A 27,595-nucleotide genomic window follows, 5' to 3' on the forward strand; every position below is an offset into this window, starting at 1 on the left:
CATAGTGTGAGAACCGCCGATTGAGTTATTGATAAACCCTCGTATGAGCGGCCGTGGAGCATCCGGAAATAAAATAATGCAGGCATCGGTTTGCCTTTTGCGATCAGCCGCTGAGTCAGTCAGCTAGTGGACAAGCCGGTGCTGTTTGCATCGAGGCTCCACCCGCATCAGTATTATTGCAATCACGGCTCACGCATATTATTCGTCCCTTAGAGTCCCTCGGATTGATTGCCTTTATTCATTTACCTTGACTCATTATTCTTAATCTAGGATCGATGGATGCAGGTCGCAGACGTCTTCGACCCCTGAGAGCCTACTATTTCCATGGTCGAGGTCGGGTCCGACATCTATCTCCGAACCTGAAGCTAGCACGAGGTTCTACCGTTCTACCGTGCATGTAGAATTGCTGTATACTGTAGGCCCATTCAAGGCCCCAAATCAATTCTGTCCAACGTACGCCATGTGTCGAGGAATCTTTTCAGAAACTGGCCAAGCTTCGTGCAGAGACCGACGATCATCGCGTACTTCGTATCTTGCGGGGTCCCGACAAAGATTGACACAGCCATGACGTTTACATGTTCGCACTAGCTGACTAGACTCGAGGCAATAGGCACTACCTATCTATTTATCAGGCTACCATCGTTATCTCATGATTGCCTTTGCCTCTTCTTCCCCCCCCCCCTTTTCGTGCGCGAAGGATCTGGATGACAGGCTGAAATTGTCAATGTTCTCTGTCCATCATGCATCTCTCCAAACGGCCCTGTTTTTGTACTGCGGTCAGAAAAGCGTCCGCGGGGGCTTGGGACCTCTGGCTTAGACACGAAAGTTCTTCAGATTGGTGGGTTCGAGTCTGCCATACTATGCTTGTCATTACTCTGGACATTTCGAGCTGTTCGTGTTTGCTGGTGCAGATAACGTGACAGATCAAAGCGGATCGCCGCAAAAAGAAAGTCCCCAGAGCGTGAATGGAGAAGAAGGAACACACACCACCACACTAACCAGTCATATACATTAGCTTGTTATGCCCAACGAACCACTGCTCTCAACCTAGTCACCAGAGAAATTATAGCGGCACAGCAAATAAATAGCTAGATTTCACTCCAGCAGCTGCGGGAGAATTTTCACTAAGCGATCGACCGTCTGGGACTAGCCATATCATAGGCGACAGCCTGGCGAATCTTTGAAGCTAAATAGAAGGATGAGCAGTGTCAGAAGTGGGAGAAGTCCCAATGGTCGGAAGCTTTAGTATGACTCCGCATTAAAAATGGGACCATCCGCATCTAATGGTACCGTGAGCAGTCGCGTTCACAATGCACTTGTGGTGACTCGTGAGATCGCGGACGCAAGGTTGAAACAGGCCCCGCGTATGGGCTCGGGAGTGCCGAGGTGGCTGTTTCCGGTCGACTTCGCAAGATGAGGGGGCGGTGGCTCCTCACATGGTTACATCTTGCCGTTGGGTAAAGCTCATAGGTCTTTTGACCCTGTTGGTCGTGCATTGTGCGCTGTGCTTCTTTCACGAAATGTTGGTTGGGAGTCCTAGCTACACGGCTAATTCTATACTGACTTGTAGTGATTGCGAACTACTTGGTGTACAGAGTACCTGAAGCCTCAAACATATCGTGCAGCAATATCAACGACCAAAATCTCCATAGGACTGCCTGACAGGCGATGCCGGAACGATCGAACCCCAGGCGACTCGACTGAAAATTGACAATAGCGGGGTAAGACAGCCGGTGAGACATTTCTGGATCAAATCTGTTGGGGCGAGATGCTTGCAGGCTTGTTATGCGAAAACTCGCGGTCCAGCCATACCTATCATGGCGGGATGCAAGGTGATGATCAATCTAGACAGTCTGTTGGTATGTACGTTGAAGTCTATGTCGAATATACTCAAGATTATGCAGAACCGCTACAGACATCTAGGTAGGTAGATATATTGTTGGTTCGGCGGATTGCGCGCATAGTCCAGCGAAGCGATCTAGGCCCCGATGATCAAATTCCTAAAGAGTCAATGCCTCCTGCTGAATGCATACCGATCACCTTCTGACGAACTTTAAGCTCGGCTGGTATGAAGAAAATGTAATGTCTCGTCCGTGAACAATCAGAGTTTGAAGCAGTCCGATCCAGTCATCCTACTGACAGTCTTGCACAGGACTACAATTTCTATCCACTGACAGCGAATAGAGCCAAAAGGACCTGTACCAACTACCAAGGCAGGAGAAAAAAAAAGTTAAGTTAACTCGACGGCGGCTGATCGATGTTCCAGGGACGAGAAAAATTGCCCTGTTTCGGTAAGATTTGATAAGTACCTGACCCACCGGCTGGTACCATAGATAGTAACAGCAACTAATAATTGCACAATATGATTCGTCCTAGGTGCTGAGCTAGCAGGAGCTAGATGCCGGCTAGCCTGCTTGGTGTAATGCTCCACCGGGATTGTTTTGGTCAATCCGGCGCATCACCCACCCCCTAGGGCCTGGACCAGGTGGGTTTTTTTTTCTCTCGCTCGCCAGAAGGGCAATCGATATACCTAGCAGCTGCTCCATGGATTTATAATACTATTGCGATCGAATTGTGATCGTAAGGAAGTCGATACACTACGGAGAACTACTAGTCTTACCCTTGACTAGTTAGTGCTCAATGTCTCATGTTGGGGTAAGGGAATCCACTTCCAATCCACCCTGAGAAGTGAGAACAGTTTCCCATGAGGTGTATCTGATTGAGGTGTGGAAAATCCTCAGCCTCATCAGTCTTTACATTGCCATTATGTTTCAATTTATCTATGTCAAACATACTACAAGTCAAGCCACCGGGGCCGAAGGTTTCAGTTCCCAGGAGATAGTCCCTCCTGGATAATCTGGAACCTAGCCGGGATATTCTGGAACTCACATAAGCATATCTGGAACTTTATTAATAACCAAGTTAGCCGCTCTTCAGGCCACGCTTTGAAGACTGATGTCAATGACGAACAGTGGCGAGGGGGGAGGACTATACCGAGTACCAAGTTGCGACATGCAGCAAGCGGAGGGGCATTACATATTTACATGATCCGTAAGCAGCAAGATACCCCATGGTTACTAAGGCAGCCATCGACTGCATCCCTGACACCCGCCATCCATCCCTCTGCAAACAGCAGATATCCTGGTATGAGTGTCGATCCTTGCTTCGGAAGAGCGTGTGGCATGCCGGGTTGGACCATAACACCGCCTCCCCCTTCCCGATTGTCCCAAGGCGGAATTCTCCAGGTGACACTAATGCAAGAGAAGAAATGCATCGACAGCATGTCAGTGTGATGGTGATAGATGGCTGGCCTACTAAGGTATGATGGATGGTTGGGGGCATCAATCTATAGAAGAGAAAAAGCAAAGAAACCAACAAAAGCCCTTTCTTTATGGACCTGGTATAAAAAGAAACGAATAGGAGAGGAAGGCACTGGAATAATACACCTCGATGCTGTTGTTCGTACAACCCATCCAGTTTCTTTGAGCACTAGACTAGACGCCTACCTGGGGTCTTAGCTAGAAGCTAAGAATGAGCATTGGCTGGTCGAAGACCCCGTGGTCACACCCACCTGGAAGGGTTGAGTCCAGGGAGCTGAGTTGGTTCAACCAGTTCACAAGTACTTAGTACAGTACTAAATGGTCTACCCCGTATCTTGCGGGTTAGTTGATTTACCAATTCCTCTCTCCTCCTACAGTAGGGTGGCTCTGGCTCCAGCAGGAGCGGACCCCCACGGTGTTCGAACGTGATAGAAGACTCGGAGAACCCAGGGCAAGATGGATATTCATTGATCCTCCCCTGTTTGACCTTGTTTCTAGCTAGTTACCATAACCAGCTAGTGCTTGCGATGAGCCTGAAAATAAGTTCCGTACAGGAGAAGTTCCATCTGCGACCAGGCCGGAGTACCCGCTTATTCGTACGGTGGTGCGCTCCAGCTCCATATCGGTTGCAGCATCAGAGGCAGACTGGCCAATCTGCCCGAGTCCGATTGCAGCGGGCGAATCCCGGCCTGACCTCGACCACAGACGAAGTGGGCTCGGGTGGGTTGGGTGACGGGAGGATGTGCAGCGGTGGCCGATTGGGTCTTGGCCGCTGCATGGTTGGCTCGTCCAGCCCAAGTGGGCTGGGCTGTCGTGTCTCATCAATCCATCCACACAATCAGGATCTTTAGTTGGTCGTCTGGTCAATCGTCTCGTCGTCATCATCGTCGTCGTGGTGGCAGCAACCATTGATGATTGCTGATGTCGGCGTGTGGACTCGCCATGCTCAGGGGCAAGCAGTCGGCTGCACCTCGTCTCTATATCAGAGACGTCAATTGTGAATCTCCGAAATGGGGAAAGTGTGCAAGATGGTCCTGCAGAATGGAAAGCCAGCATCTCTAGTCTTTATGTAGCTACCTATGTATAGATGAATAGATGAAATTATTATTCGCAGGATTTGATGAAAATCCAGATGATCATTATCACGGTATTATTACTTGGTAAAGATGGGAAAGAGTAATGACCAACTGGAAAAACCGGTTTCACCTGGCGCGATAGGATGTAGCGTGGACGATACTCGGAACGGGCTAGTTCAGCGCCCAAACCGACTGGCCAGGTACAGGGAATCTCTAGCTACAGGCGACGCAGCCGTAGGTACCTCGTCAGTGTCCGCCATGCATTATTATCCATTCTTAGCACTATCATGGTATCATGGTACGAATGATAAAGCTGATGGTTTGTTTGGGGGGGGAGGGGAAATCTATCATACACTACCCAAAATAATAATAATACCTATCTAGACATAATTCCTAGTCTTACTACTAATAATAATTCTATCTATCCTAGTCATTGCCATCACACACGGTGTGGTTTCTCTCCATTTCCGATCGTTAGTATCCCTCGGTGGCCGATTAACCATCATCATTATTGGACTTTTTCTGGTCGCGCGGTCTCTGCTCTCCCTCTGCATCCCGTCTCGGGACTTGATTTGTCTTGGGACATTCTTTCGGACCTTCAATCTGTTTTCGCTTGCAGCCCGTCCTTCCCTTCCCCTCTCCGTTGACAGTTGTTGCTCAGTCCGCCTCTTTCAGTTTTCCTGCCTCCGTTTCCGGATTGAGCCCTGGTGGGGGATCCACGGCCGTTAGAGACTTTGGAAGACAGAAAGCAAAAAAAAAAAAAGGTACTAATCCGTGAAAGCTAAAAAAAAGAGAAGAAAAGAGAGAGAGAGAGAACAAAATTACAGAAAAAGATACGCACGGCTCCATAACTCCCATTCGGGCTGCCTTTCCGCCCAAAGCTGACCGGCTTCCATCTTGCTTCTTACTCCAACCATCCGCCATCCGCCATCCACCATCCCATCCCATTCTACTACTGCTGCTGCTGTTCTGTTCCCCTTTCACCTGGTTCCCCTCCCCCCCCCTCCTCCTCCTCCCTCCTCTCCCTCCCTCCCTCTCCCTCTTACTGCCACTCTCTTCTTGTTCCCTCCCTACTACGGCTGAACCACCTCCTTTCGTTTGTCTTTATTTCATCTTCCTTTTCGTCGTCCAGTCTTCCTTTTGTGATTCCCCTTACTTTCGTTATCTTTGCCCTTCGCGCCTTTTGCGTGTACCTTTATTAATCGATCCCGGCATCACCCTGGCTACAGTTGTCGGATTGCGTCCCTTCGTTCCGTGGTTAGGCAGCGTCAATCGCGCCTTTAGTCGTGGTTCAGGAGACACTTAATCCAGTCTAACGGTCCATTGCTTTTTCCACTCTCTCGTACTGGCTGCTCGGATCGCTTCTTTCCAGTTTTGATCGACGACCATGGCTCCTCCGCCGCGCTTGCGCATTCTGTCAGGTTAGTTCTCGGCCGCTGCCGGAAAACCACTTATCATCAATTTCAATTTCCGACAACCCTTTTCCCTCGATGTTTTCTTGTCCACCTCCTTGGTGCCATTCAAGCGATTTCCCCTTCGCCTCATAACCCAGTCAAAATGGGCCGTCTTCTAACGCGGGTCTGTTTAGTGGGCAGCAATGCCATCTCGGCGTTCCTCTCCTGGAGGCTCCAGGCGACAACCTCCTGCGACGTTACACTGGTTTGGAAATCGGGCTTCGAGGCAGTTTCTCAATACGGCGTGTCTTTTAAGTATGGATGGTCGCTTTATCTCTTATAATGGAAAGATCTGACGGGGTCTGAACTAGGTCGAAAGCGTTTGGAAACGAACGGTTCAAGCCACGTCATGGTAAGTTCTGAGCCCTGCTATACTTCTGTCGCTCCTGTGCTAATAAGAGCCTCTCCATAGTCGTCCGTACGCCCGAAGAAGCCGCCTCACGAGAGAATGCCTACGACTACGTGATCCTCTGCATCAAGGCTCTGCCAGATGTGTACGACCTGGCAGCCGTAATAGAGTCCGTTGTTACCCCCCAGCATACATGCATCTTGGTGAACACGACCAACACCCTCGGCGTCGAATCGCATTTGGAACAACGGTTTCCCACGAACGTCGTCCTGTCGCTCGTTTCGGGCGTGGAGATCACCCAGATCGGAGCCAGCGAGTTTGAGCACCTGAACTCATCGGATATATGGGTTGGTGCCACGAATCAGAACACGAATGTCCCCTCCACGATCCAGAACGATATGGCCGCGGCCTTAGCGATGACACTGAGCTCAGGCCAGGTGGATTGCAAAGTATCGAAGAATATCAGACAAGAACAATTTGAACGTATTATAGGGTGAATATGTGCAACAGAAACTTCATACTCCCGTTGAGCGTGTGCTAACCAGACTGTTCTCAGACCGATCGCCTTTTACCCCGCAAGCGTTATGTTTGATACCGGAAATGTACAGCAACTTCTAGAAAAGGTCGGAGTGCGTCAGTTGATATCGGATGTGATCGACGAACTTCTCGGACTGGCGAAAGCACACGGTTGCTCCTTCCCCAGTGACTTCAACCAGAAGACAATGGAGAAGATGACATCGAGTCAAACCCCGAATAGCATGTACCAAGATTTCCAGGCTCGGCGTCCCATGGAGATTGAGACCTATCTTGGTTCCCCCATCAAATTGGCCACGGAGTCCAATGTCAAACTCCCACGCATCGAAACCCTTTATGCAGTGCTTCATCATCTCAATGCCACCAATCTGAGCAAGCCTCGTGAATCCCCCCCACCTGCATTGGCCCAGCCTCCGCCCCGGATGTCCTCGGTCCCCCCGCCTCCTAGAAGTGGTCCTATGCGCCCACCCCCTGGAAGGTCAAGTTCTGCAATGATGATGCCACCCTCAAGACGCGGGCCCCCGATGCCCGGAATGTCACGACCACCAAGCGCCCAGCCCCCGTCTGCGGCGCCCAGGGTGCCTCGTGAACCGTCTCTCGAAGGCCTTGAGGAGTTCAGTCATCTTGTTGTTTACGACGATGCGGGCGAGGGAGGTGTACCTGCAAATGGCGCCAATGGCTACCCAGACGGCCCATCAGGCCCTGGACCAGCATCCGCGGGCTTGGCCTTGAGAGAACGCGAGCTGGCGCTTCGACAGCGGGAGCTGCAGCTTCGTGAACAAGAGATGCACATGCGGCGTGGTCCTCGCAGACCTCCACCATCCAAGGCGCCGTCAGCTTTCGACGAAGAGGATGAAGACGACTTTTTCGATCCCATGGATACTAGCCTGGTCCCGCAAATCGACCCCGATAATGTCGATATGCTGAGTATCACATCCCGGAGGACGAAGAAAATACCCAGTGCTAGTCAGATCCGCAAAAACCCCGAACTCCTTTCGAACACCGGCGGTGGTGGTGGCGGCGGCGGCGGCAGGTCTGGGACGTTCAGTCGCTATTTTGGAGGCAACAGGAAGCGGGCGAGCGACCGTATCATGCAGGAAATCCCTGGCCTTCATGATTCTCTTCTAGACAACCCTATGATGGCTTACTCTTCAAACCGGTACGGGTCCGTTGACAGAAACCAAATGGCTGCGGGCTCTCGAACAAACTCGATGACCACGAGTCGAATGGGCGACTACCCTCCTCATTCGTACCCGCAGAGCAGGAGGAACAGCCATTCTCCTGCAGCTCCTTATGGTGGTCCTCCTGGTCCGCGAATGGGCCGCCCAGCGACTGCCCAAGACCAGAATTTCGGCCCACCTCATGGGCCCCCGAACGGCGGCCACCCGTCGCCTCCGGGACAAATGCGAGCGCCAGTCCCTCGGCATCCCCCCGGGCATGGCAATGCGGTAGGCCCGCAGCAAGTTGAACAACACATTGGGGTGAGCAAACCGTATCCCGCCAAGGGCACTCCCAAGCATAGAAGTCTGACCGGAAGTGCGAGCGCCAGCGCGGAGAGTGGTGATAGCGGGGCTAGTGCCAACCTCGATTCCGAGAACTCTGCCCATAGCAGCCAGATCAGCCTCGGAGCGCAGCAAGCTGCGGCCCCCGTTCGTTGAATTACGAAGCCGGCCTCTCCTTCGTCCCTCTCCCGAAGCGGCTGAGCACTTGCCTTGGCTCTGCCCGCTGCTTACTCGCCTGGTTTCTTCGTGTCTCCACATTTCCTTTTCCGTCGGCTGGTGTTCGCCGTCCATCGGGAACCCCTTCGGCAATGCTTTTTGCTTCTTATAAAGGATATACTTTTAATGAGATGCTTTGGCAAGGAGGGCGGGAGCAGACTCCATGTCATTGTTGTTGCAGTTTTTCTTACATATACACACGGGACATAGGGGCTCTCACTTTCTCATTTTCTCGTTTGATGATTTCACTATGGAGTGGTCGGGCGAGCGTGTGCGTGCGTGCGTGCATGTGTGTTGCATGTGGTGATTTGCCTTTCTTTTCCCAGTTCCACGGCATTCTCGAACTTAATGAGCATGAGCATGAAGCTCCATCAGATAAATACGTTTTTTGACTTTTCACAGCTATACCACCGACGTTCATTGCCAGACACCAACCATGCATCCCTGTTTCTGCGAGACCACGTGTTGTATACTACCTAACTCGGCGCATCATCCTATTGTCTACTCCCTACCATCTCCGCTGCTTTGTTGACATGCATGCCCTCCTTTGATTTTTCCTTTGCCGTCTCCTTCCATAGCTGCTCTGTGCTGTTCTGTTTGGGCTCTGGCGCGAACATTCCGCGGCCCTGTGATTATCTCATTCATGGTCTGGTTTCTGGCGCACAAAAAGAGCAGGGGGTTGATTTATTCGGTTGATTGATTGATTTGATTTGGCTGGGTTCATGTTCCTCCAGGGTGTTTGAGAGAGGAACCGGGTCGTATCATCGGCGCGGCAACTGCTCCATTGATTAGAACATGTCGTTGACAATAAACGAGACTTAATCGGATGACTTAAAGATCGCATTCTGGGCGTATTGTAAGAGTGTGGTAACCTGGAGCATGGGTGCAGCTTGCAGATCGTCCTGTAGGCTGCCGGTTACCCCGGGAGGTGCGCTTCACGTGATCCGCGCCAATGCTGCGGGGGTAAACAAATCCCACTCCGATCTTCTTCTCTTGCAGCTTCGAAACACCAACCAACTCACCCCGCTGCATTCTAGATCTCTTGGACTCAAAAGAGATCCCCGGTCGAACCGATATCATGCCGCCATCCCACCAATACAGCCACTCCCAATCTCTCCCTCGCCATTCCGTTCTCCCGGCCTCAACTGCCACACCGTCCATGGGCGGCGCCTCTTCCATGTCGATGGCTAAGACCCGTCAGTACACCAATCTGCACACCCAACTGGCGCAACTAAACGCCAATCTGCGGGATACGGAGAACCTACTTCGTATGACGGCAGTCCAGGCAGAAGATATGCGGTTCCTGGGTGGCTATGTCGGCGCCCTGTTTATGGGATCTGCGAAGGTGCTGGGCGAGGAAGGGGTCAAGAATGATACGGAGGGAGAAAGTGGCCAGGATAAGAGCAGTGAGGCGTGAAGCTCCTTCCTGCTGCTAGAGGGTTCTATTTTGGGTTTACTGTGTGGAATGTGCTATGCCATGCGGTGGGTAAGTACTCTTCTATGCAGATATTTATGGACTGTTGTCTATCTATCTATTGTTTATGTTGCTGATATTGGTGTTTTAGTGCAGGTGTTATGAAGGGGAACTGATATCCCAACTCCAGCTCAGTTCATCTCAATTGTCAACGACGAATCCTCCACCGAGAATGATCGCCGGTTCGTCGATGCTATGGTGCTCGTAACTGGACGTGTACGGTCAGCAACATGCGGAGTATGAGGAACTTCCCCTGGAATCTCTCACCTCAGTGTGCCCACACCACCCGCTTCCAGGATTAGCGCCGTCTCCGTCAACGGCCTTCCTGTCCATCGCATCGCAAACGCACGAAGGATATGGCCGTGAGCGACGACGAGAACATCGCCTTTGCCCGAGTCGTCGGACCCGTCGAAACACGGGCCGTGGTACTTCTGTCTGATCTCTGCGATCAGGGCATCCAGCCGCTTAATCACGTCTTCGGGGGATCTACATCGCATCAGCTAGTCGTTCCAATAAAACCATCACCTCAAAACCATCATCATAATGAAGCAACGAAATCAAAGAAAGGATCGCATACTCTCCCCCAGGACACCCATCCCTCCAAATATCCCATGCCCCTTCCCCCCTCTCTGCCCTCAACTCCCGAATCTGACGACTCGTCAACCCCTCATACTCACCATAATCCCATTCCCGCACCGCCTCTGTAACTTCCACACGAGCCTCCGTCCGAATCGGCTCCTCCTCCTCGGACTTCCTCTCCCCAGACCAGGGCAATCTCTCCCGACATCCAATCTCAAGTAATTCCAGCGTACGTTGTGCTCGTGCCCGCGGCGACACATACCTATCATCCCCTCCATTAGCAAACCCAGTCCAACCTCCCTTATCAAAAACCCCAAGTACACAACTCTATATATAAAGAAAGGAAGACATACACATGCACCAATTTCTTCGGCACAATCAACCGATCATTCCCAACAAGTGCTTTCCCCGTCGCCTTTATCCGTTTCTCCCCGTTGGAAGTGAGGGGTAAGTCCGTGGTGCCGGTGTGTCGACCATTCAGCGACCATTCGGTTTCGCCGTGGCGGATGATGAAGCACCGGGGGGTCATTTTCCCTGTCTTTTGTGTCTGTTTTCTTTGGCCGGTTGGGGCTTTTCTATTTTTGCTTGTAGAATGAGGTGGTGACAAACGGAGGGAGTGGGATTCAGTTAGTTGGTGCTGGTCAGCGGCGGGGACGGGCACCGGATGGAGAAGGAAGAGAAGGGAAGGGAAGGGTTGGTTGGTTGCGTCATAGGCTAGGTTAGGTTAGGTTGTTGGTCCGGGTGTCCTTATCGATACTCGGTGGGTGGGTTAGGGGTGGTGGGTATGGGTTTTGTATGGGAATTTTAGTACTTGGAGATTAGATCTATACGAGGATTGGTGGCTGTTGATGTATGTATGCCTTACATGGTTATACTATATCGATTTAGTAGTGCATGTACTATAGTAGCACTATTCAAGCGTCGCTTGCTGACGGTTGCTGCTTATCTGGGCTGGGAGATCTATCATGTGATAGCAAGCATCTGGATGCTTGCGGATGCTTGCTACGAAGTGGATGCCAGCCGATTCCTAGGTCCTGTTTGCTATGAGGACCAAGACTTTCGGTGTAGCGGTAGATAGGTGATGTCGTAACAAGCTATCCTAATTCAAATACTCAACACTTGATAATACAGCTGTCATGCTAAGAGGCACTGGCCCAAGAGACATCCCAGGCATCTAGTATTAACCTTATCATTCAGTACGCTTTTTCCCAGATGTCCCGATCCCTTCCCAGCGCTTGCCAACCAGTGCCCCCAAAAGCGACGAGTCAAATAGCAACCGAACCATCACGCCAAAGGAAACGCGGAAAACGAAGACGAAAGCCAGTGATAAAATTCAACTCATATTCCCAGTTACATACTTGTTCCACCGAGCACAACCCAGCTATCCGTCTAGGCCATGTAAGTGCTAGAGTCGACGCCGCCCTCGGGGTATTCACTGAAACTCGTTAGTTGTGCACAGAAGACATATCACACAGGTGCGACTTACGGAAGGGCAACCTCGAACCGCTTCTCAATTTCCTTGAGAACCTTCTCGTCTTCATCGGTGCTGACGAATGAGATCGACAGACCCTTAGTACCGAAACGACCCGCACGACCGACACGGTGCAGGTAGGAGTCGGCATCCGCAGGCAGATCGTAGTTGATAGCAAGGTTGATACGCTCAATATCGATACCACGTCCGAACACGTCAGTTGCGACACAGATACGCTTGTTGAACTCCTTGAACTCCTTGTAGCGTTTGATACTGCCAGGCGTTAGTGAGGGCCGAGCAAATGCGCGGATGATCGGAACTCTTACCGCTCCTCCTGGCTCACGCCAGAGTGGACCGCGATACTAGGGAAATTGCACTCGCGCAGCAGCTTGTCGAGCTCATTGGCACGGAGAGTACTCTTGACAAAGATGATAACCTGGTTGAACTCGAGGCTATCCAGAAGCTCGTTCAGCTTGCGGTTCTTCTCCGCTTCGCTGAGCTTGATGTAGTACTGCTGCAGACCGTGCAGAGTGAGCTTGGTGTCGTCATCAACGTAAACCTCGAGCGGGTTTCTCATAAACTTCTTGCAAACGGGGCGAATCTCCTGGGAAAGCGTGGCACTGAACATCATGACCTGCTTATCGGCGGGGGTGGCGCGGAAGATCTCCTGGACATCACGACGCATATCTGCAACGGTCAGCAAGTGCAGCGTAACAATGCAGGACATGAGCGGACTCACCAATCTGATCCAGCATCTTGTCACATTCGTCCAGGACGAAAGCCTTGACATTGCGCAGCGAGAGCTTCTTCTCGCGGACCAAGGCATTCAGACGACCGGGAGTACCAACAACGATGTTGGGGTAGGACTCCTTGTTGGACAGCAACTCCACGTCCTTCTGGATAGGGGTACCACCGTAGAAGACAGCAGTCTTCACGTCGGGCAGGTACTTGCTGAAACGAGCATACTCGTTCTTGATCTGGTATGCCAATTCACGCGTGTGGCACATGACCAGGATAGAGGCCTCTCCGGGGACCGGCTCTAGCTGGTGCAGCGTGGTCAAAACGAAGACCGCGGTCTTTCCGAGACCGGACTTTGCCTGGCAAAGAACATCGACGTTTAGGATGGCGGTGGGAATGCAAACTTGCTGGACTGTAGTGAGGCGGAACCGTATGTTAGACTTGTACTCGACCCATAAGTTTGTAGAAAGAAAAAAAGCAATCCGCGTCGCAGTGTCCGTCCATCCCCGAGGTGTCGGTTCCAAGTATGCATTGTAAGTCCGTACTTTAATCCACCAACGACAAAAGTCTAGTCAAGTTGCACAAAGTCGGCTGTTGAATCATCTGCAGTAAGAGGTCTTGTTCAGAGCTCTCCCGCAGGCGGCAAGAGGACGAATGCCGTTCAGAGAACGGTGGCAAAGCGTCCGACCCGTGTTCTTCGGAAGCACGCCATAAATTCGCCCGGAATCTCTACAGGCGGACCCATCTGGGGTATCCCCTGAACACGGTGTTGCCGGAATTCACCAGAGTAAAGTGAAGCAAACAAGCAAAGGCTGTAGATGCACTACTACCGCAGGACGACTCGTCTTGTGAATGACGTGAACAGACATCCTCATGCCGCCCGCATGCTGATGCGAGACAGGTGCCCCAGAGCGACTATAGAATTTCCCCGCGGAGATGGACGGACGTTGGAACATGGAGCAATGGAGGGAGCTTTGGGAAAGAATACGTGATAGACTAACCCTCCGATGGATGTTCGAAACCGCAATCGGTGATGGCACGTAGGAGTTCCTCTTTGAGCAAAAAGTCGCGGAAACCAGTCGAGTGGATACCGACATAGCTTCCCTTCTTGTCCGGACGGCCGCCAGAAACCGTCAAGTCGCCCTTCTTGGCCTCTCCATTGGAGGCGGGAGCAGCGGTGGTGGCCGCAGCGTCAGTGGTCTGGAGCTCCTCGTCGGAGTAGTCGATGAGATCCTCTTCGTGAGACATATTGGCAGAAAGGCTGGAATAAACGGTGTTTAAGAAAACTCTGTTGCTGGCGCGTCGTTTCCCAAGGCAGCGGAGCCCAGGGTGGATGTTCGTCGAGAAAGAAACGGGGGCGAAAAGCTAATGCAAACGGTGAATCTAAGTCGAAGACGATGCGAAGCCCACCTCTTGATTGTTGTGAGATGAATTGAGGATGGGAAAAGGCCGAAGCGCGAAGGAAGGTGATGGAGATGAAGAGAAGATTGTCGACGCGCGAAGGGATGGAGCGGCTGAGCCTCCGACCCCAACATCACATGATCAAATCCATTAGTCACCGCCGTTTGGGGTTAGCGCCGTCGTGAAGCTTAGACTCCCCGCGCTCGTCGTTTCGTCGTTGCGTCTTCTCCATATGCTTCCTCCAGTCTGATCTCCTGATTACTCTCCACCATGGCCAAGACTAAAGTAAAGGGCAAGAAAGACTCCGCCGGAGGTGCGCACAGCCACATCCGTGCACGAATCAATTATCTCTACAATGCTGCCACCTTCTTGCAATCAGTAGCGACACCTCCTGCGCAACAGCAAATCGACAAGACGGGCCAAAAGGAGAACGACACCGTGATGCAAGCATCAGCGCGTATAGTGCCCCAGTTGGCAAATTCCGAAACAGTGTTGGAGAAGGCACCCGCTGGCCCGAGCACTCAAGCGACCACCGAGCACTTGCCTCAACTTTCTCGGGTCTATATGTCGCAAATGCGTGGCGTCTCTCTGAAAACGCAGCTTCGACTACCCGTTGATGTGAAAAGGTCGTTCTGCAAACGCTGCGATACGCGCCTTATTCCTGGTGTGACTTGTATGCAGGAGATCCGAAACGCTAGCCGTGGCCGCAAAAAGCCGTGGGCCGACGTTTTGGTGGTCTGTTGCTCTACATGTGGAACAGAGAAGCGCTTTCCCCAAGCAGAGAAGCGAAGCAGAAAGTTGTCTGAACGTCGGAAAGACATATCGCAGCATCCGAGAGAAGAGCCAACTGTGGGCGCTTGATTACCTAGCATAGAACGCCCATGATTTTACGTTACATTTTCTCCGCGTCGCCTCCGAGGGGCCCATTTCTAAAACCGCAGTCTGCGGCATGGCTCACCTTTGAAGTCGAGCATTCAGAACGGGCATCGACCCTAATACAGCCAAGCAAGAAATCATCGAAGTGGATCTGATGCCAGAGGCTTCTACTCGGAGACTGAAGAAACTTCTGCCTATCCTGCTATAACTAGGCAGATAACCCGGGAAGAACAAGTGCTATCCAGCGCGTAAAATTCGGGCCCAAGGGTATCTGGCGCAGGGGATGAGATACCCACAAATAAATTGACAACGGCCTTATAGGTCACAAAGATGCGTGAAGACAGCCAACGAAAGACACTCGATATATTTACAGGCAACATATTCGATCAAAGCCTCCAGATTTCTGATTTCATGAGTTGATGACGCATCAATAAGGTGCATGGTCTGAGGCTGCCTAGCGAACAGGCACAGGTCATTTTCGTCAGATGACATGCAATATGAAGTCTCATGGTGGGACAAAAACAAACAGGGGTCATATCACTGCAAATGAATTTCCGCTCAGTCAAAGAAAAGATCAAAGATGGACGCTTGTCGGGGAATCGCAACATGGCAGAAAAACAGCTGCGTCATCAACTTCGTAGAGTGAAACACGTGAATCATGAAAGGGAGCCGCGCTCCGAGTAGACAATAGACATAACAGGTACTCCAACGCTATCAACACCGTGCGACCCTGTCAGTTTTAAGGATTGATTCAGAAGCCAAAAAAAAATAGCCGCGAGGCAGATATCCCGGTCTTTAAACAGCAGTCCTCTCCAAATACACGGACGAAGGGGAAGCAAAAGCAAAACCATATAGCTCCTTGCGTGACCGCGACGAGAACTAAAAGCATGTAGGACATTAGACAACACAAGGTCATAATAACACAAGGTCCGCGAGGACACAACCCATTTATCAACACGTATTTTGTTTGTCTTTCTGAGCAACTTGTTGCTCGTTCTCCCTTTTTAAAATGGTTCAAATCTCGCAGTGACCATTATCAGCCTCCCGGGTTGTCGTAGAGGGGTATGTGAGTGATATAAGGCGTATAAAGCAGGTCGTCTGGTCATCAACAGAAGGGATTCGAACGCAAGAGCCTCCGGGGCAGAAGAAAAATGCAATGATAGTAGGGGGAAGTCGAAGAGAGAAAGATCCAGGGTAGAGAGGCCTGGAACTCGAGATGTGTAAATAGGAGTATAGGGTAAAGGTGGTATGTCAGTGTCTCCGCCGGATGGCTTGATCCAGGCGTTGATCGAGGCCTTCTATACGGCCACGATATGCTTTCACGATTTCTCTAATATGTCCGATCTTCGCAAGCTCGGTTTCGAGGTCATCAATTGAGGTGAGAATGGAACGAGTCCGGGCGATTTCAGCATCAGCATTGCAAATAACGTTGCCTGCGCGATCGTAACTATTTTGGATGGAAAGTTGCATTTGCTCTTCTAGCTGTTGTACGTTAGAGCTCGAAATGACCAGGCGATTATCGAGGGTGGGTCAAGGAATCAGCGCAACCAGCAACGGGCTAAGAGACCCAGCTGAATGCAAGATGGCGAGGGAGTGGTTATCGAAGAGAAACGGCCGAGCAAAGAATCGATAGATTCGCAAAATGTAGAAAACAAGAAAGAAAAGTATGACCTACATCATCAAGACGATTTCGAATCTGTTGCTGCAACCCATCCAACTGATGCGAAAGCGCTCGTAAACTCATCGGATCCAGTATTAAACGACCGTGACTGCTGGCGGCACTGGCGGCGCGCGAACTGGAGTTGCTGGTTCGGCCGGTCCCTCTGCCTCTGGAAACACCATTGGCACCGTGGCCGCCCTGCAGAGCGATCTGTTGTTGTTGCCTCAGGATCTGAATCTCGGAGGAGGTGAGGCCAAGCGAAGTGTCGGGAATCGAGGCTGATACGGACATTTGGTCCCGGTAGAGACATGCTCCTACCGCGACAGGAGTCTAGGAAGCGCCGGTCGATCTCGTGGTGTGGAGATAGAATGGACCGAAGTTCATGATGAGTACCGATGTGAGCAGGCGGGAGATCTCGTGAGCGAGCGTCTGAGAGAGGGAGTATAAGAGAAACCAGACAGAAAGAGGGAAGGAGAGAGATGTATTAGTAGGGGGGGAAACAGTCAAGGATAGACACCCCCCGTGGGATGGAGGGGGGGAACTAAGTCGAGATCCGGTCAATGGCGGAGTCTGTCAGTTCCCCGAAATGGATGCAAATCCCCTTGAGCGAATTAAGGTATCATTGGAAGCCAGATGAGGAAGGCCAGAGAGGGGACGAGGCTCGACGATTGGATAGTTGGCGGCAGAGAAAAAGGAATGAAGAAAGCGGCCCCCGTGAGTCGGTCGGGGTTACACTGACGGCGACGATGGTATCGATCCGATCCCTCAGAAGGGAGTCTGGCACGAGGAATCCAAGGCAGGCGGATCAGGGGTCAGCCTCGGAAGACGGCTGGAGAGCGGAGGGGAAACGAGGAGAAGGCAGCGAGGAGGTCGAGGCGAATGCGAAGCGGCAGATGTCGTTGTAGATATCTGGTGGTGAAGGAACCCCGTCGGAGGGGAAGAAACACGGAGAGCAGAAGAAGCAATGAGCTGATGATAAGATCAGGAGAGGCTTGCCATTTCCTGGAGAAACAAGCAAAGCAGGTCGTGGGGGGGATTTCTTTTTGCACCGTGCCTCAATGTGATGGTTTGTGTGTCTTCTGGAGGTCGTGCGTGGTGGGAGAGGAGAGACTATTCAGGCCGGAGGTGGTCTATACCGACAATATCCTGGCGGACGCGGGTCGTTGGCTGATGGGATCCTGGCCACCTACAATTGAAAGAATGCCATGGACGGTGAATACCGGATAGACTTGAGGACTCCAATCAAGATGGATCATAAGATTGTTGGACGAAGGCCCGTCTGGAGGGAGCGTGACTGCCCGCGGAACTACCCAAACGAGCCCAGCATCCTCTCCGCCCGCAATTTCGACTTGATCGCGTCTTCTCCGACGCTCTTCTGCCTCCCCAGCATTCTTCTTTCCCACCACCCAATCACTCTGTTCTCTTCTCCATACATCCTCCCAGATCCTCCAGCCCAGGCGACTCTCGTTCTCCAATCAATTCTTCCCCCAGCCCCATCTGTACCTCCCATCCGAGCAGCTGACAAAAGAACGTCGCCAACCAGCATCCCCGAATTGCCGCACCAAGCGCTTCTTCAACCGCCATCGAAGACGCCAGTCATCCACGGCCCCCCAGACTCAGGCGGACCAGGCCTCCTCGTTATTCGACAGAGAAGTACCATTGCGCTGCCCAACCCGTGAGGCTAGAGCCTTGCGCCCTAGGTCGTCGTGACCTCCATATTATTGGTCTTGGCCAAGGTTCCGCAGCTACAGCCGGCTTCGCGAATCCGCTGCGCCCGTGGGTGGCTTCTCATGCAGCTTGTTTAGCTATCAGCCTGTAAGCAATTCTCCATTCTCCTCTTCATCGTCTAGTGCGCTGCAGGAGCTTTGTGATGGCCATGCACCACCCCGAGCTCGTCATACCCTGCCCCTCCCACGCCGGAATTCCAAGATATATTAGCATCCTGTTGATATCGGAGGTGGAATGAGACTGGCTGACAAGTAATATATCCAGTCCCCACATAGTTGCCCCAGCAGACCGAATAAAATCCCCGAGTAATCGATATCATATCCACCTCACACCCATACGGAACGCCTCATAACCTACACCATGCCCAAGGACAAGGAACGCAGCCTAAACCCCGCCGCGGCACAACGGAAACTAGACAAACAAAAGAGTCTCAAAAAAGGCAAGGCAGAGGCGCAGGCCCGTCGGAATGAGAAACTAGCCCGTCGCAACCCGGAGCGCATCCAACGACAGATCAATGACCTCAAATCCCTCGAGGAATCCGGGCAGAAACTACGACCCCGCGAGAAGGAGCTTCTGGAAGCTTTCGAGCGTGAGCTGCGTGCCGTGCAGAAGGCCAGAGAGGCGTTGGGCGATAAGGCACCCAAGTTCGGAAGCTTCGAGTCTAGACAGGGCGGCGGTCAGCGTGGGCGCGGGGATGCTGCAGTCCTGGGCAAGCGAAGGCGAGATGGCGGCGGCCGATTCGGGCAGGATAGTGAGAGTAGCGACGAGACAGATGAGGAGGTGAGAAGGATACCCATGCCGAGGGATACGCCTCCGCCTACCCCGCGACAGCCCCGGAAGGGACCAGACAGCCATCAGGCTGCGGGGGCTCGGGGCCCGCACCCTCTTCCGTCGAGGCCGCCCGTCGTGGAGTCGAAGACCGTGTACGAGGCCAAGCCGGAAATCAGGAATCTCCGGCAAGAGGCTATCAGCAAGTTTGTTCCTGCAGCCGTCAGGGCCAAACAAGAATCCATACGTGGGCAAGGCAAGCTCCTGGAACCGGAGGAGATGGACCGGTTAGAAAAAGCAGGGTATAACGCCGGACCTGCCGAAGCTGAGTGGAAAGAATCCCTTGGTACAGCTGGCGATGAGGAAGCTCAAAGATTATTGGAAGAGGAGGAGCGGCGGTTCAACCATGAGCTTCGGTCTGTCCAGATCGAAGAAGTCGAAGATGAGGAAGCATGATTCTTACGAGGCGGCCTCAGAACAATGTAGCACAAATCGGGGTTTCCATTTTAATACCATCCGTCCACGGTAGAATTTCCAAACCATCCATATTTAGTCACGAGTCCGCCTCGGGGATATGCACGAATGTGAAAGATTTGGAATGAGATAGCAAAGACCAGAGTCTGCCATTGTAGAAAAATCAAAATCGGTATGTACAAACAAGTACACGTGAACCCTTCCTATTCCACATGTAGCCCAGGAGTCACCAAATGAACACCAACCGTAAAACACCATCGAACGGGGAAGGAAATGTGGCTTTCAAACGAGTGTGGCAAGGGATATTTAGGCAAAGGCCATGTCAAAAGGCGCAAATCATCCAAGTAGTATCAAAGTGCTCCGGAGTAAGTACTCAAGGTAAGCGGCAGCAGTGAGTAATCCAAGCAGGAGATATCAAATGCAATATCTGTACAGTTTAACGGAAGAGAAGTAAAAGCAAACAACAAGGGCATCACGACATTAGAGAACAAAAGAAAGAGAGGGTCTCGAAGAGAGAAGATTAACGACGATGCGGCGCAATAAAATGCATCCAAGTCCCATGACTGGCATGGCCAACGTTGGTCTTAAAATCGAACCACCCAGCCGTAACTCCAAAATATGTTTCGACTATTAATAGATATGTTGAGTCGTCAATCGGAAGTACCCAAAAGCCTGCTGCAGCTACTTCCGCGGATCAACCAGCGAAAGATGCCCGCAGCCGCGGGGTGTATGAGGGATAGTGGCATGATACAAAGGTCAGACAGGAGAGGAGGATGGTCTGGGTTACCTCAGGTTGCGGATAACCTTTCTGCCGCGGGCCAAGAAGGGACTGGGCATATCGTCTCTCTCGGGATCCCACACCGCTGGAGGTTCTCGCTCGGTCTGTTTCAAACTTGTACGAGAGTCACTGGAACACCGCTTGACCTCGTCAATAGGACGGCCACCGGCACGCGCCTGTGCTAACTCGACCAAGGTCCGACCACCCATATTGCGTTGCATCACAGCCTTGTACATTTCCTCTCCACCGCCGTTTGCCTTCGAGGCGAGCTGCTTGATGCCTGTCTTGCGGGTGGGCGAGCCAGCGTCGGCAGCCAGGTTTGCTGATGACTGGATCTTGGACAAACGTCGGTGAGGCGAACGAGACTTGGCATCCCTCGGATGATCACCCACTGACATCTGGGGCAGTCTCGATCCGTTGGTGGGGAAGATCGGGGGTTGGGTGCTCAGTTTTTGCATGAAGGCAGCCGTGTTCTGGCGGAGAAGTGGCCTAGGCGGCGCCTTGAAGGGGTCGGGCTTGACCTTGGGGCGAGTGGGGGAAGGCAAGTCAGGGATGTCATCTTCGTCGTCGGAGTAAGCCAGGGTCGGCTCCCACTTTGACCGGTGTTTTTCTGCCTCCGCGAAGATGTTCTTTCCGGAATGAGTCCCCGAGGTACGACGAGGGGACAGCGAAAGTGATGCAATCGAAATCGGGGAGGGCTCGGCCATCTGAACATCCATAGGCGACTCGACCACGGTTTTCGAACGGTTGAAGGGGGTTCGGGTGGCATCCTTCCGTGGCGCCTTGCTTGCTGCAGGTGATTCTAGTGACAGCTGACTGATGTCGGTGCTGGAAGGCTGATCAGTGTCGTCGTTGCTCATTGAGAGCCGAGAGTCATCGCTGCTTGACCGTGAACCAGAGTCCTCCCGGAGGTTGGCACTTCGTTTTTGCTTCTCAAGCTCCAGCGCAACCCGGTCCTGGACCTCATACTCAAATCTCTTGCGGAGCTTCTCTAGCTCATTCTGCACCTGGCGATCAATTTCCAGTCTGGCTTTCACCTCCCACTCGCGGCGCACGGTGTTCTCAATCTCGGTTTTCATTAGCTGCTTCTCCTTTTCGAGCTTCGCGTACGCTTGCTCGACATCACGAGCCTTGGCCAAGGTGTTTTCTTCACGCTTGCGAAGAGACTTGGTCAGGTCGGTAACCTCCTTCTCCTTGCGCATCAAGCGAATGATAGGCAAGTTGATCAAAGCAGCAGTATCCGGACGGTGGTCCGGGTTAACACGCAGGCAGTTTGCGATGACATTCTTGAGCTCAGGCGAATAGAAGTCGGGCAAAGGAGCGAATTTCCCTTCGCGAATTCTTTGCACGAGTTGAATATGGGTCCTAGCATTGAAGGGCGGCTCCCGCTGACAAAGTTCGTACATGATGCAGCCGACGGCCCAGATGTCGGAGCGCAAGGTGTACTTCTCCGCTGCGCATATCTCGGGGGACATGTAGAATGGAGTACCAACATAAGTCGAGGCGAAATCGTGGGAGTTCATCAGTTTCGAGAGGCCGAAGTCGCCGAGTTTGACGGTGTTGTCGCTGCCGAGGAAGATATTCTCGGGCTTGAGGTCACGGTGAAGGATGGTCATCTGTGCTTGTTTCCCTTTGAGCCCAGATGCCTTGGGTGCAGGTCCAAGTATGTTTGACCCAACATCAACCGCATCCGCACCATAGTGACAACGGTACAAAGCTGTCACCAACTGTGACAAGATGCGCCAGACGAACTCCTCTTCGGCGTATTTGTTCGTCTTCTTCAGATTCTTGATGACCATGCTCAAGTCGCCACCACCGCAGTACTCCATGTAGAGATACAAGTCCTGGCTAGCCTTGAGGTGTTCACGATGGTAGTAGGCGACGATGTTCGGGTGTCGGAGGGAGCTCAGGATATTGAACTCGGCTGTGAGTTGCTCTCTTTCCTTCTGGGACATCTTGATGTAGTTGATTTCCTTCCGACATAATATCTATATGATCATGGTCATAAGCATGACTTCGTGATGCAAAAGGGGTTCCCAATCTTACGAAGCCATCTGCCTTTCGTCGAACTTTGCGAATAATCCCGAAGGAACCGCAACCTGCGCATGGTTGGTTAGCCTGAAGGGTGATGGCAGAAGATAGTTATCCAGGAAAACATGTATTACCAATCTTCTCTAGCACCTCATACTTGTCTGCCTCCGCCAATGCAATTGCCATTGTGGCTGTTGGATGAGTCGGCCACTGACGAGGTAAAGGATGGAGGTAAAGAATGAAGGAGATGAGAGAAGAGGATATGAGGAGTAGGCTATTGCATTTATGGACCGAGGCTGTGTGGCGGAGACCTGCTGGGTTAGTAGACGACGGTGGTGGAGTGGCACATGTAGTTGAGTTGTAGATTTCAAGAATGTAGGCATGCAAGAGGATGGAAGCGCTGGATGTTTAGGTGCGGCACTGTTGCTGAGCAACGCATCTTGCCATAGCCCTTTCCTGCATGCAGCAGGCGGTCGGAGTGTAGGCGGTGAGCAGGGGTTGCATCACTCCTCTACCGGATAACTGGATGGTTGGTGCAATCGCTTCACTGGGATGCATGGCTGAGCCTGCATGGGGTGTCAGACAGGCACCGTCCGTGAAAACCCGAGTCCGATGCTTGATGATGGATCTGCAAGGAGTGAGATTATTTGATGGACGATGATGTTTGGTCCCCTCTCCAAGGGAGGCTCCTTTCCTGGCGTGGCAAGCTCAGCCCCACGTGATCTCAGCTTATCGATAAGCGGATGGCATCGGCGGTGGTCCCGCCATTCGGACTTCCGGCTTCTGTCAACGTTTGCCTCAGGACATTTACAGCACCCTCAGAATGATTGAAGAACCGAAGGTCCTCCGGAAGGACCAGCTCGAGGTCAGCTTGCACAATGAGAAGAAGCTCATCAAGGAGGGGGCAATCAAAGATGACAACCCCCTGGACCTGAGTGAGCCGTTCCGCGAGCTCTGCAATGCCTGTCGTAAGGGGGATCTCAAAGTTTGTCAAGAGAAGATCACAGAAGGAGTCAATATTAACGCCCGTGATCCCTATGACTACACCCCCTTGATTCTGGTAAGTGTCCCATTGTGGAAAGCGTGGTGTTGGGCTGCATTGGTGACTGGGGGTTCAACAACAGGCGAGTCTCTGTGGTCATTACGAAGTGGTGCAGCTGCTGCTCGAGTCTGGTGCTTTATGTGAGCGTGACACATTCCAGGGTGAGAGGTATGCCATCACTCCAATTGCTCATGCATTATCTTAATGCGTTTACTCACTGATGGGTGATCATAGGTGTTTATATAATGCATTGAACGACCGTATACGGAACCTGCTACTAGAGTACGATTATTCGAAATCAACGGATCCGCTCCAGCCTCTTGCAGCGCATATAACCTCACTGCTTACTCGTGAAAACCCGAGGACCGAGGACATTGTTGTTACGGCGTCTGATGAGTCCCTGTATCTCCACAAGTTCATTTTGGCTGCACGGTCGCCGTACTTCCGCAGCAAACTGGAACCTGCCCCGGAGACGTCAACATGGCGGCTTCCCAACACAATTCCTCCCGAGGCGTTTGGGACCGCAATCAAATATTTGTACTTTGGAGAAGCCCCTCGCGATCTGCGGAGCGGACCTGGCACTGGATTTACTGAGTCAGAAGTGTTCGCGGGCATCGATAAAATCGCCAAGCATCTGGAAATCAACACTCTCGTGGACAGTATCCTTGACAGCGGGGATAGGAGGCTCGCCAGACAAAGGCGCACGATGGAAGTTGCCAAGGGCAGAGACCAATTGGAGCAGTGGTTCCGAGCGAATGTGCTCAAGCATAAGGTGATGGTGGAGACCTCGAAGGCCGATGAAGTCAAGTGGGACAGGGACAATGCAATATTCGCAGACGTTTTGCTTCAGGCGGACGAACTCCCGGAAGACGTCGAGGCTGAGCAGGCTGACGGGACCGATTCTGGCGACCAGCGTGAACCGATGTCAATACTCTTCCCTTGCCATCGAGCGATGCTTCTGCGGTCGGAGTTCTTCCAAACCATGTTTTCCTCCTCGTTCCGTGAAGCCCACATGAAGGACCATCTGAACGTTATCAATGTGGACTGTTCCCCGGACGTTCTGGAGATCGTGCTCACCTTCCTTTATACGGAGCGGGCCGATTTCCCGCTCGACATTGCGGTCGATGTTCTCTTCGCGTCGGATATGCTGTTTATCGAAAAGCTCAAGACGAAGGCGGCCATTGTGATCAGCACACTCGGCAGTGGCAACATGTCGCAGGCGGAAGCTGCAAGGACCCGCGGCACCAAGGAAGAAGATGACTTGGACATTTACGCGATCATCCGGGCTGCATGGTTGACACGCGTGCAACGACTGGAGGAGTTTGCTGCTCGATACCTTGCATATCGGCTGGAGGCTCACATCGACTCGTCGGAATTTGCTGAGCTGATCCAAGAGTCGGCGTCTCGGATTAAATCCAGACAGGAGACTGACTCGATTGAGCTGCTGGATGATATCCGGTTCTACCTGGGTGAGCGGTTCAGGCTGCGGTTTGACGATGCCGGTATCGAGGAAATGATGGAGGATGCCACGCAGCCGGCTGCTGGTGTCGAGGCCAACAGCGATGTTGACACGGTCACGGAGGGAGTGGAGACGATGCAGCTTTCGACCGAAAGCTCTGTGCCGTCAGGGCAGGCAGCTTCGAAGGGACCGGAGCAGGCGGTCATCCGAACCTTGGACGGCGAAATCGTGGTTGACGAGTTTGACCAAGATGCGCTGAACTACCAGATCCTGATGGACAAGCTGGACCGGATTCTTGAGAACTTGAATCTGGATGCCTAGAGCTTGGCTGGCTAGGCGCGTTGACGATTGACGACATACAGGATATATATCATTGGACTACGGAGTATATACAGATAGGGTGAACAGCCATGTTAGACCTACGGACATGACTAACAGTCTATTTCGCCTTGAATCAATATGAACAATTCTCACGCAAACGCTGCTACCGGGTGCCTGCATTGAGAGACCACCGCCCCTATCCCCAGCTACCATCCAAGCAAACATCACACCACGCAACCTATCCTCCTAGACAAGGCAACTAGGAATACCACCCCTCCATCCTCTCATTTCACCACCCGACAATCTCAAATAAAGTTATGCGCCGTTCGTCTAGACACATACTAGTCACTAGGTACTAGGGGGAGACCGCGGTGCACAGCATGGTACGGTACCATCCGTCCGTCCATCCATCCACCCGCCAGACAAGCCCCCGACCCAGCGCGTGGGTAGATACATAACCAGGATGTCAATCCTCCCTGTCACACCACGCCACCAGTACATTGGGCCCGGTACACAAACCCACCATTACCACTGCCACTGCCACTGCCACCGAGCCGCAGCATCACCTACCAAGTCCGGGAAAGACTCCATCCAAAGTTCCTTAGTGCCAGACAGGTTACAAACTTCGAGGCTAGATGTCTGTGCTCTGCCATTTTTACTTTTACCAAAAGTTACGGGGGGGTTACGTACGGGGTTGGATTGGTCCAGATTGTAATGCGAGAATTACAGAAAGAAAAAAAAAAAAAAAAAAAGTAAGAATGGGAAATGAGAGGGTGGAGAGATAGACGTGATTGATTCTGAAAACTTACATACATATCATGTATGTGTATGTGTGTATGTGTAAGAAGAGGAGAGGAGAGGGGTTTCAATCCCGACTGCCCCAGTGATTGAACAAACCGCGGACCGGACCCGATGGACTGGGATACACCTTGTACCTACTACTAGTAGGCAGGCACCTTAGTAGTAGCAGACAGACTCTTCTGGACTGAGGTAGATGAGTAATTGTCATTCGAGGATTTTTCTAAGCCCGGTTTCTTTTCTTTTTTTTTATCTGGGGGTTGGCGCCAAACATAGATCCTACTACCTATCTACCTACCTACCTACCCATCCAAGACGCAAGTGTAGAGGCAGTCAATCACATCTCCGAACCGCCCCCATATTCACACAGTACCTACTTAGTTATTGGCAATCCAAGGCATCTAGGTATAAGACGCGATGCTATAACTCTCGGTAAAAGACCTCCAAAAAATGTGACGGGATTTGCATATGGGATGTGTACTTGATTCGGCACTTGCAAAAACCTGTGTGGATGGTCCAGTCATCCCAGTGCAGTTCCTTTTTTTTTTCCCTGCGGCATTTGGAATGCCGGGATGGAGGACGGGGTGTGTAAAAAAAAAAAAAAAAACGGACGGAAGGATTCTCGGTGAACACAAGCTGCATGGCAAGAGGGAGATCATCGTGATCTCCCGCATCCCACGCAGGTTGGATGGGTCCTTGCGTGGTTTTGTGACTGGTTGGGGGAAGGAGGGTGTGGTTGGACCCCGTATACTTAATACTTGGATGTATGGATGGATGGATGTATGGATGGGATTTGGCCTGGGGCGGGACTCGGGGGAGGGATGATGATGATGACTGACGGTGCATTACATTACTATGGGCTATTTACCTATGTCCTATAGGCAGAGACAGACAGGCTATGTATGGTAAGAGTTAAACAGTAGGTACTAGATAAACTAAGGCCCCAAGCGCAGCCGAAGTGACCATTCAGCGACGAAGCTGCAGGTGGAAAATCGACCAACGCGAGATGGAATCATGGCAAAGAGGATCGGCCGGACTGATTGGTGATCCGAGCCCTTCTTTTTTCTCCTGGTGCTTTTCGACGGTCGGGCATTTCCGTGGCGGATCGGGGGTTTTCCCTGCCAATCGGTCGTCATCAGGGTTCCGATCCTGTCCATTTGGTTGCAGCTTGCATGAGTAAGTAGTAGGTTGGGCGTCAAGCGATGGGAGGCCAGAAGTGCGAAGTGCGAGGTGCAAAGTTTGAGGGTCTGCAGGAGGATTGCAGATGCGTCCATTCCAACCCGCATGTGGTTTTTTTTTTTTTTTTTTTTTTTTTTTTATTTGCCACGACCATCAGTACTACTACTACTACTACTATGTATAATTGTTGTATGGAAGTCGATCGACATGGCCATGGCCTCGATCGGGTGTGCGGGGATATCTCACTGATTGGTGCATTATTCGGCGAGCTGAGCGCGCCGTTGAACTTGCTGCCAGTTTTTTCCAGTATGATGATTTCATTTGCATGATTTCATGGTTCACTGACAAAGAAACAACAGACAAGAGA

The 27,595-nt window shown here is 52.0% G+C and overlaps 13 protein-coding genes across 13 annotated transcripts; 8 read left to right on the top strand and 5 right to left on the bottom strand.

Moving 5' to 3' along the window:
• Window positions 1-3,647: 3,647 nt before the first annotated feature.
• On the bottom strand, window positions 3,648-4,357 carry BO94DRAFT_533979 (uncharacterized protein; the record flags this gene model as incomplete). The annotated part of the gene is made up of 1 exon (XM_025611439.1): window positions 3,648-4,357. A coding segment is annotated over exon 1 (407 nt), but the record flags the coding sequence as incomplete, so codon positions are not given.
• A 1,596-nt stretch (window positions 4,358-5,953) lies between these two features.
• Window positions 5,954-8,391, top strand: BO94DRAFT_584494 (uncharacterized protein; the record flags this gene model as incomplete). The annotated part of the gene is made up of 4 exons (XM_025615632.1): window positions 5,954-6,105; window positions 6,162-6,202; window positions 6,263-6,692; window positions 6,756-8,391. 4 exons carry the CDS (start codon window positions 5,954-5,956, stop codon window positions 8,389-8,391), a joined length of 2,259 nt encoding a protein of 752 aa, XP_025468865.1.
• A 1,004-nt stretch (window positions 8,392-9,395) lies between these two features.
• Window positions 9,396-10,085, top strand: BO94DRAFT_533981 (DASH complex subunit HSK3 family protein). Its single transcript, XM_025611440.1, has one exon. The coding sequence runs from the start codon at window positions 9,530-9,532 to the stop codon at window positions 9,866-9,868; it is 339 nt and encodes a 112-aa protein (XP_025468866.1). The 5' UTR covers window positions 9,396-9,529; the 3' UTR covers window positions 9,869-10,085.
• Window positions 10,086-10,187: 102 nt separating this feature from the next.
• BO94DRAFT_533986 (histidine phosphatase family protein) lies at window positions 10,188-11,182 on the bottom strand (the record flags this gene model as incomplete). Its single annotated transcript, XM_025611441.1, has 3 exons — window positions 10,858-11,182; window positions 10,503-10,766; window positions 10,188-10,411 (listed from the first exon to the last, which is right to left on the bottom strand). Coding segments are annotated over exons 1-3 (658 nt in total), but the record flags the coding sequence as incomplete, so codon positions are not given.
• Window positions 11,183-11,329: 147 nt separating this feature from the next.
• Window positions 11,330-11,737, top strand: BO94DRAFT_26698 (uncharacterized protein). Its single transcript, XM_025606531.1, has one exon. It carries the CDS (start codon window positions 11,361-11,363, stop codon window positions 11,580-11,582), a length of 222 nt encoding a protein of 73 aa, XP_025468868.1. The 5' UTR covers window positions 11,330-11,360; the 3' UTR covers window positions 11,583-11,737.
• On the bottom strand, window positions 11,555-13,961 carry BO94DRAFT_514354 (ATP-dependent RNA helicase SUB2; the record flags this gene model as incomplete). The annotated part of the gene is made up of 5 exons (XM_025609885.1): window positions 11,555-11,939; window positions 11,991-12,248; window positions 12,302-12,662; window positions 12,715-13,125; window positions 13,715-13,961. 5 exons carry the CDS (start codon window positions 13,959-13,961, stop codon window positions 11,894-11,896), a joined length of 1,323 nt encoding a protein of 440 aa, XP_025468869.1. The 3' UTR covers window positions 11,555-11,893.
• A 376-nt stretch (window positions 13,962-14,337) lies between these two features.
• BO94DRAFT_26898 (ribonuclease P Rpr2/Rpp21/SNM1 subunit) lies at window positions 14,338-15,176 on the top strand. Its single transcript, XM_025606542.1, has one exon. It carries the CDS (start codon window positions 14,385-14,387, stop codon window positions 14,973-14,975), a length of 591 nt encoding a protein of 196 aa, XP_025468870.1. The 5' UTR covers window positions 14,338-14,384; the 3' UTR covers window positions 14,976-15,176.
• A 1,065-nt stretch (window positions 15,177-16,241) lies between these two features.
• BO94DRAFT_462966 (uncharacterized protein) lies at window positions 16,242-16,941 on the bottom strand (the record flags this gene model as incomplete). The annotated part of the gene is made up of 2 exons (XM_025607996.1): window positions 16,242-16,472; window positions 16,666-16,941. 2 exons carry the CDS (start codon window positions 16,939-16,941, stop codon window positions 16,242-16,244), a joined length of 507 nt encoding a protein of 168 aa, XP_025468871.1.
• A 134-nt stretch (window positions 16,942-17,075) lies between these two features.
• On the top strand, window positions 17,076-17,705 carry BO94DRAFT_27031 (uncharacterized protein). The gene has a single exon (XM_025606558.1). It carries the CDS (start codon window positions 17,211-17,213, stop codon window positions 17,553-17,555), a length of 345 nt encoding a protein of 114 aa, XP_025468872.1. The 5' UTR covers window positions 17,076-17,210; the 3' UTR covers window positions 17,556-17,705.
• A 192-nt stretch (window positions 17,706-17,897) lies between these two features.
• BO94DRAFT_584500 (uncharacterized protein) lies at window positions 17,898-18,329 on the top strand (the record flags this gene model as incomplete). The annotated part of the gene is made up of 1 exon (XM_025615633.1): window positions 17,898-18,329. The coding sequence occupies one exon, from the start codon at window positions 17,898-17,900 to the stop codon at window positions 18,327-18,329; it is 432 nt and encodes a 143-aa protein (XP_025468873.1).
• Window positions 18,330-18,445: 116 nt separating this feature from the next.
• On the top strand, window positions 18,446-19,649 carry BO94DRAFT_26902 (WW domain binding protein 11). The gene is made up of 2 exons (XM_025606543.1): window positions 18,446-18,465; window positions 18,643-19,649. Exon 2 carries the CDS (start codon window positions 18,739-18,741, stop codon window positions 19,600-19,602), a length of 864 nt encoding a protein of 287 aa, XP_025468874.1. The 5' UTR covers window positions 18,446-18,465; window positions 18,643-18,738; the 3' UTR covers window positions 19,603-19,649.
• Window positions 19,650-20,140: 491 nt separating this feature from the next.
• On the bottom strand, window positions 20,141-22,835 carry nimA (serine/threonine protein kinase nimA). Its single transcript, XM_025606557.1, has 2 exons — window positions 22,564-22,835; window positions 20,141-22,497 (listed from the first exon to the last, which is right to left on the bottom strand). The coding sequence occupies exon 2, from the start codon at window positions 22,351-22,353 to the stop codon at window positions 20,404-20,406; it is 1,950 nt and encodes a 649-aa protein (XP_025468875.1). The 5' UTR covers window positions 22,354-22,497; window positions 22,564-22,835; the 3' UTR covers window positions 20,141-20,403.
• A 417-nt stretch (window positions 22,836-23,252) lies between these two features.
• BO94DRAFT_463062 (ankyrin repeat and BTB/POZ domain protein) lies at window positions 23,253-25,251 on the top strand (the record flags this gene model as incomplete). Its single annotated transcript, XM_025608004.1, has 3 exons — window positions 23,253-23,489; window positions 23,554-23,639; window positions 23,706-25,251. 3 exons carry the CDS (start codon window positions 23,253-23,255, stop codon window positions 25,249-25,251), a joined length of 1,869 nt encoding a protein of 622 aa, XP_025468876.1.
• Between the last annotated feature and the right edge of the window lie 2,344 nt (window positions 25,252-27,595).

The sequence above is a fragment of the Aspergillus sclerotioniger genome (genome assembly GCF_003184525.1).
Source record: "Aspergillus sclerotioniger CBS 115572 chromosome Unknown BO94scaffold_10, whole genome shotgun sequence".
Lineage (NCBI taxonomy): Eukaryota > Fungi > Ascomycota > Eurotiomycetes > Eurotiales > Aspergillaceae > Aspergillus > Aspergillus sclerotioniger.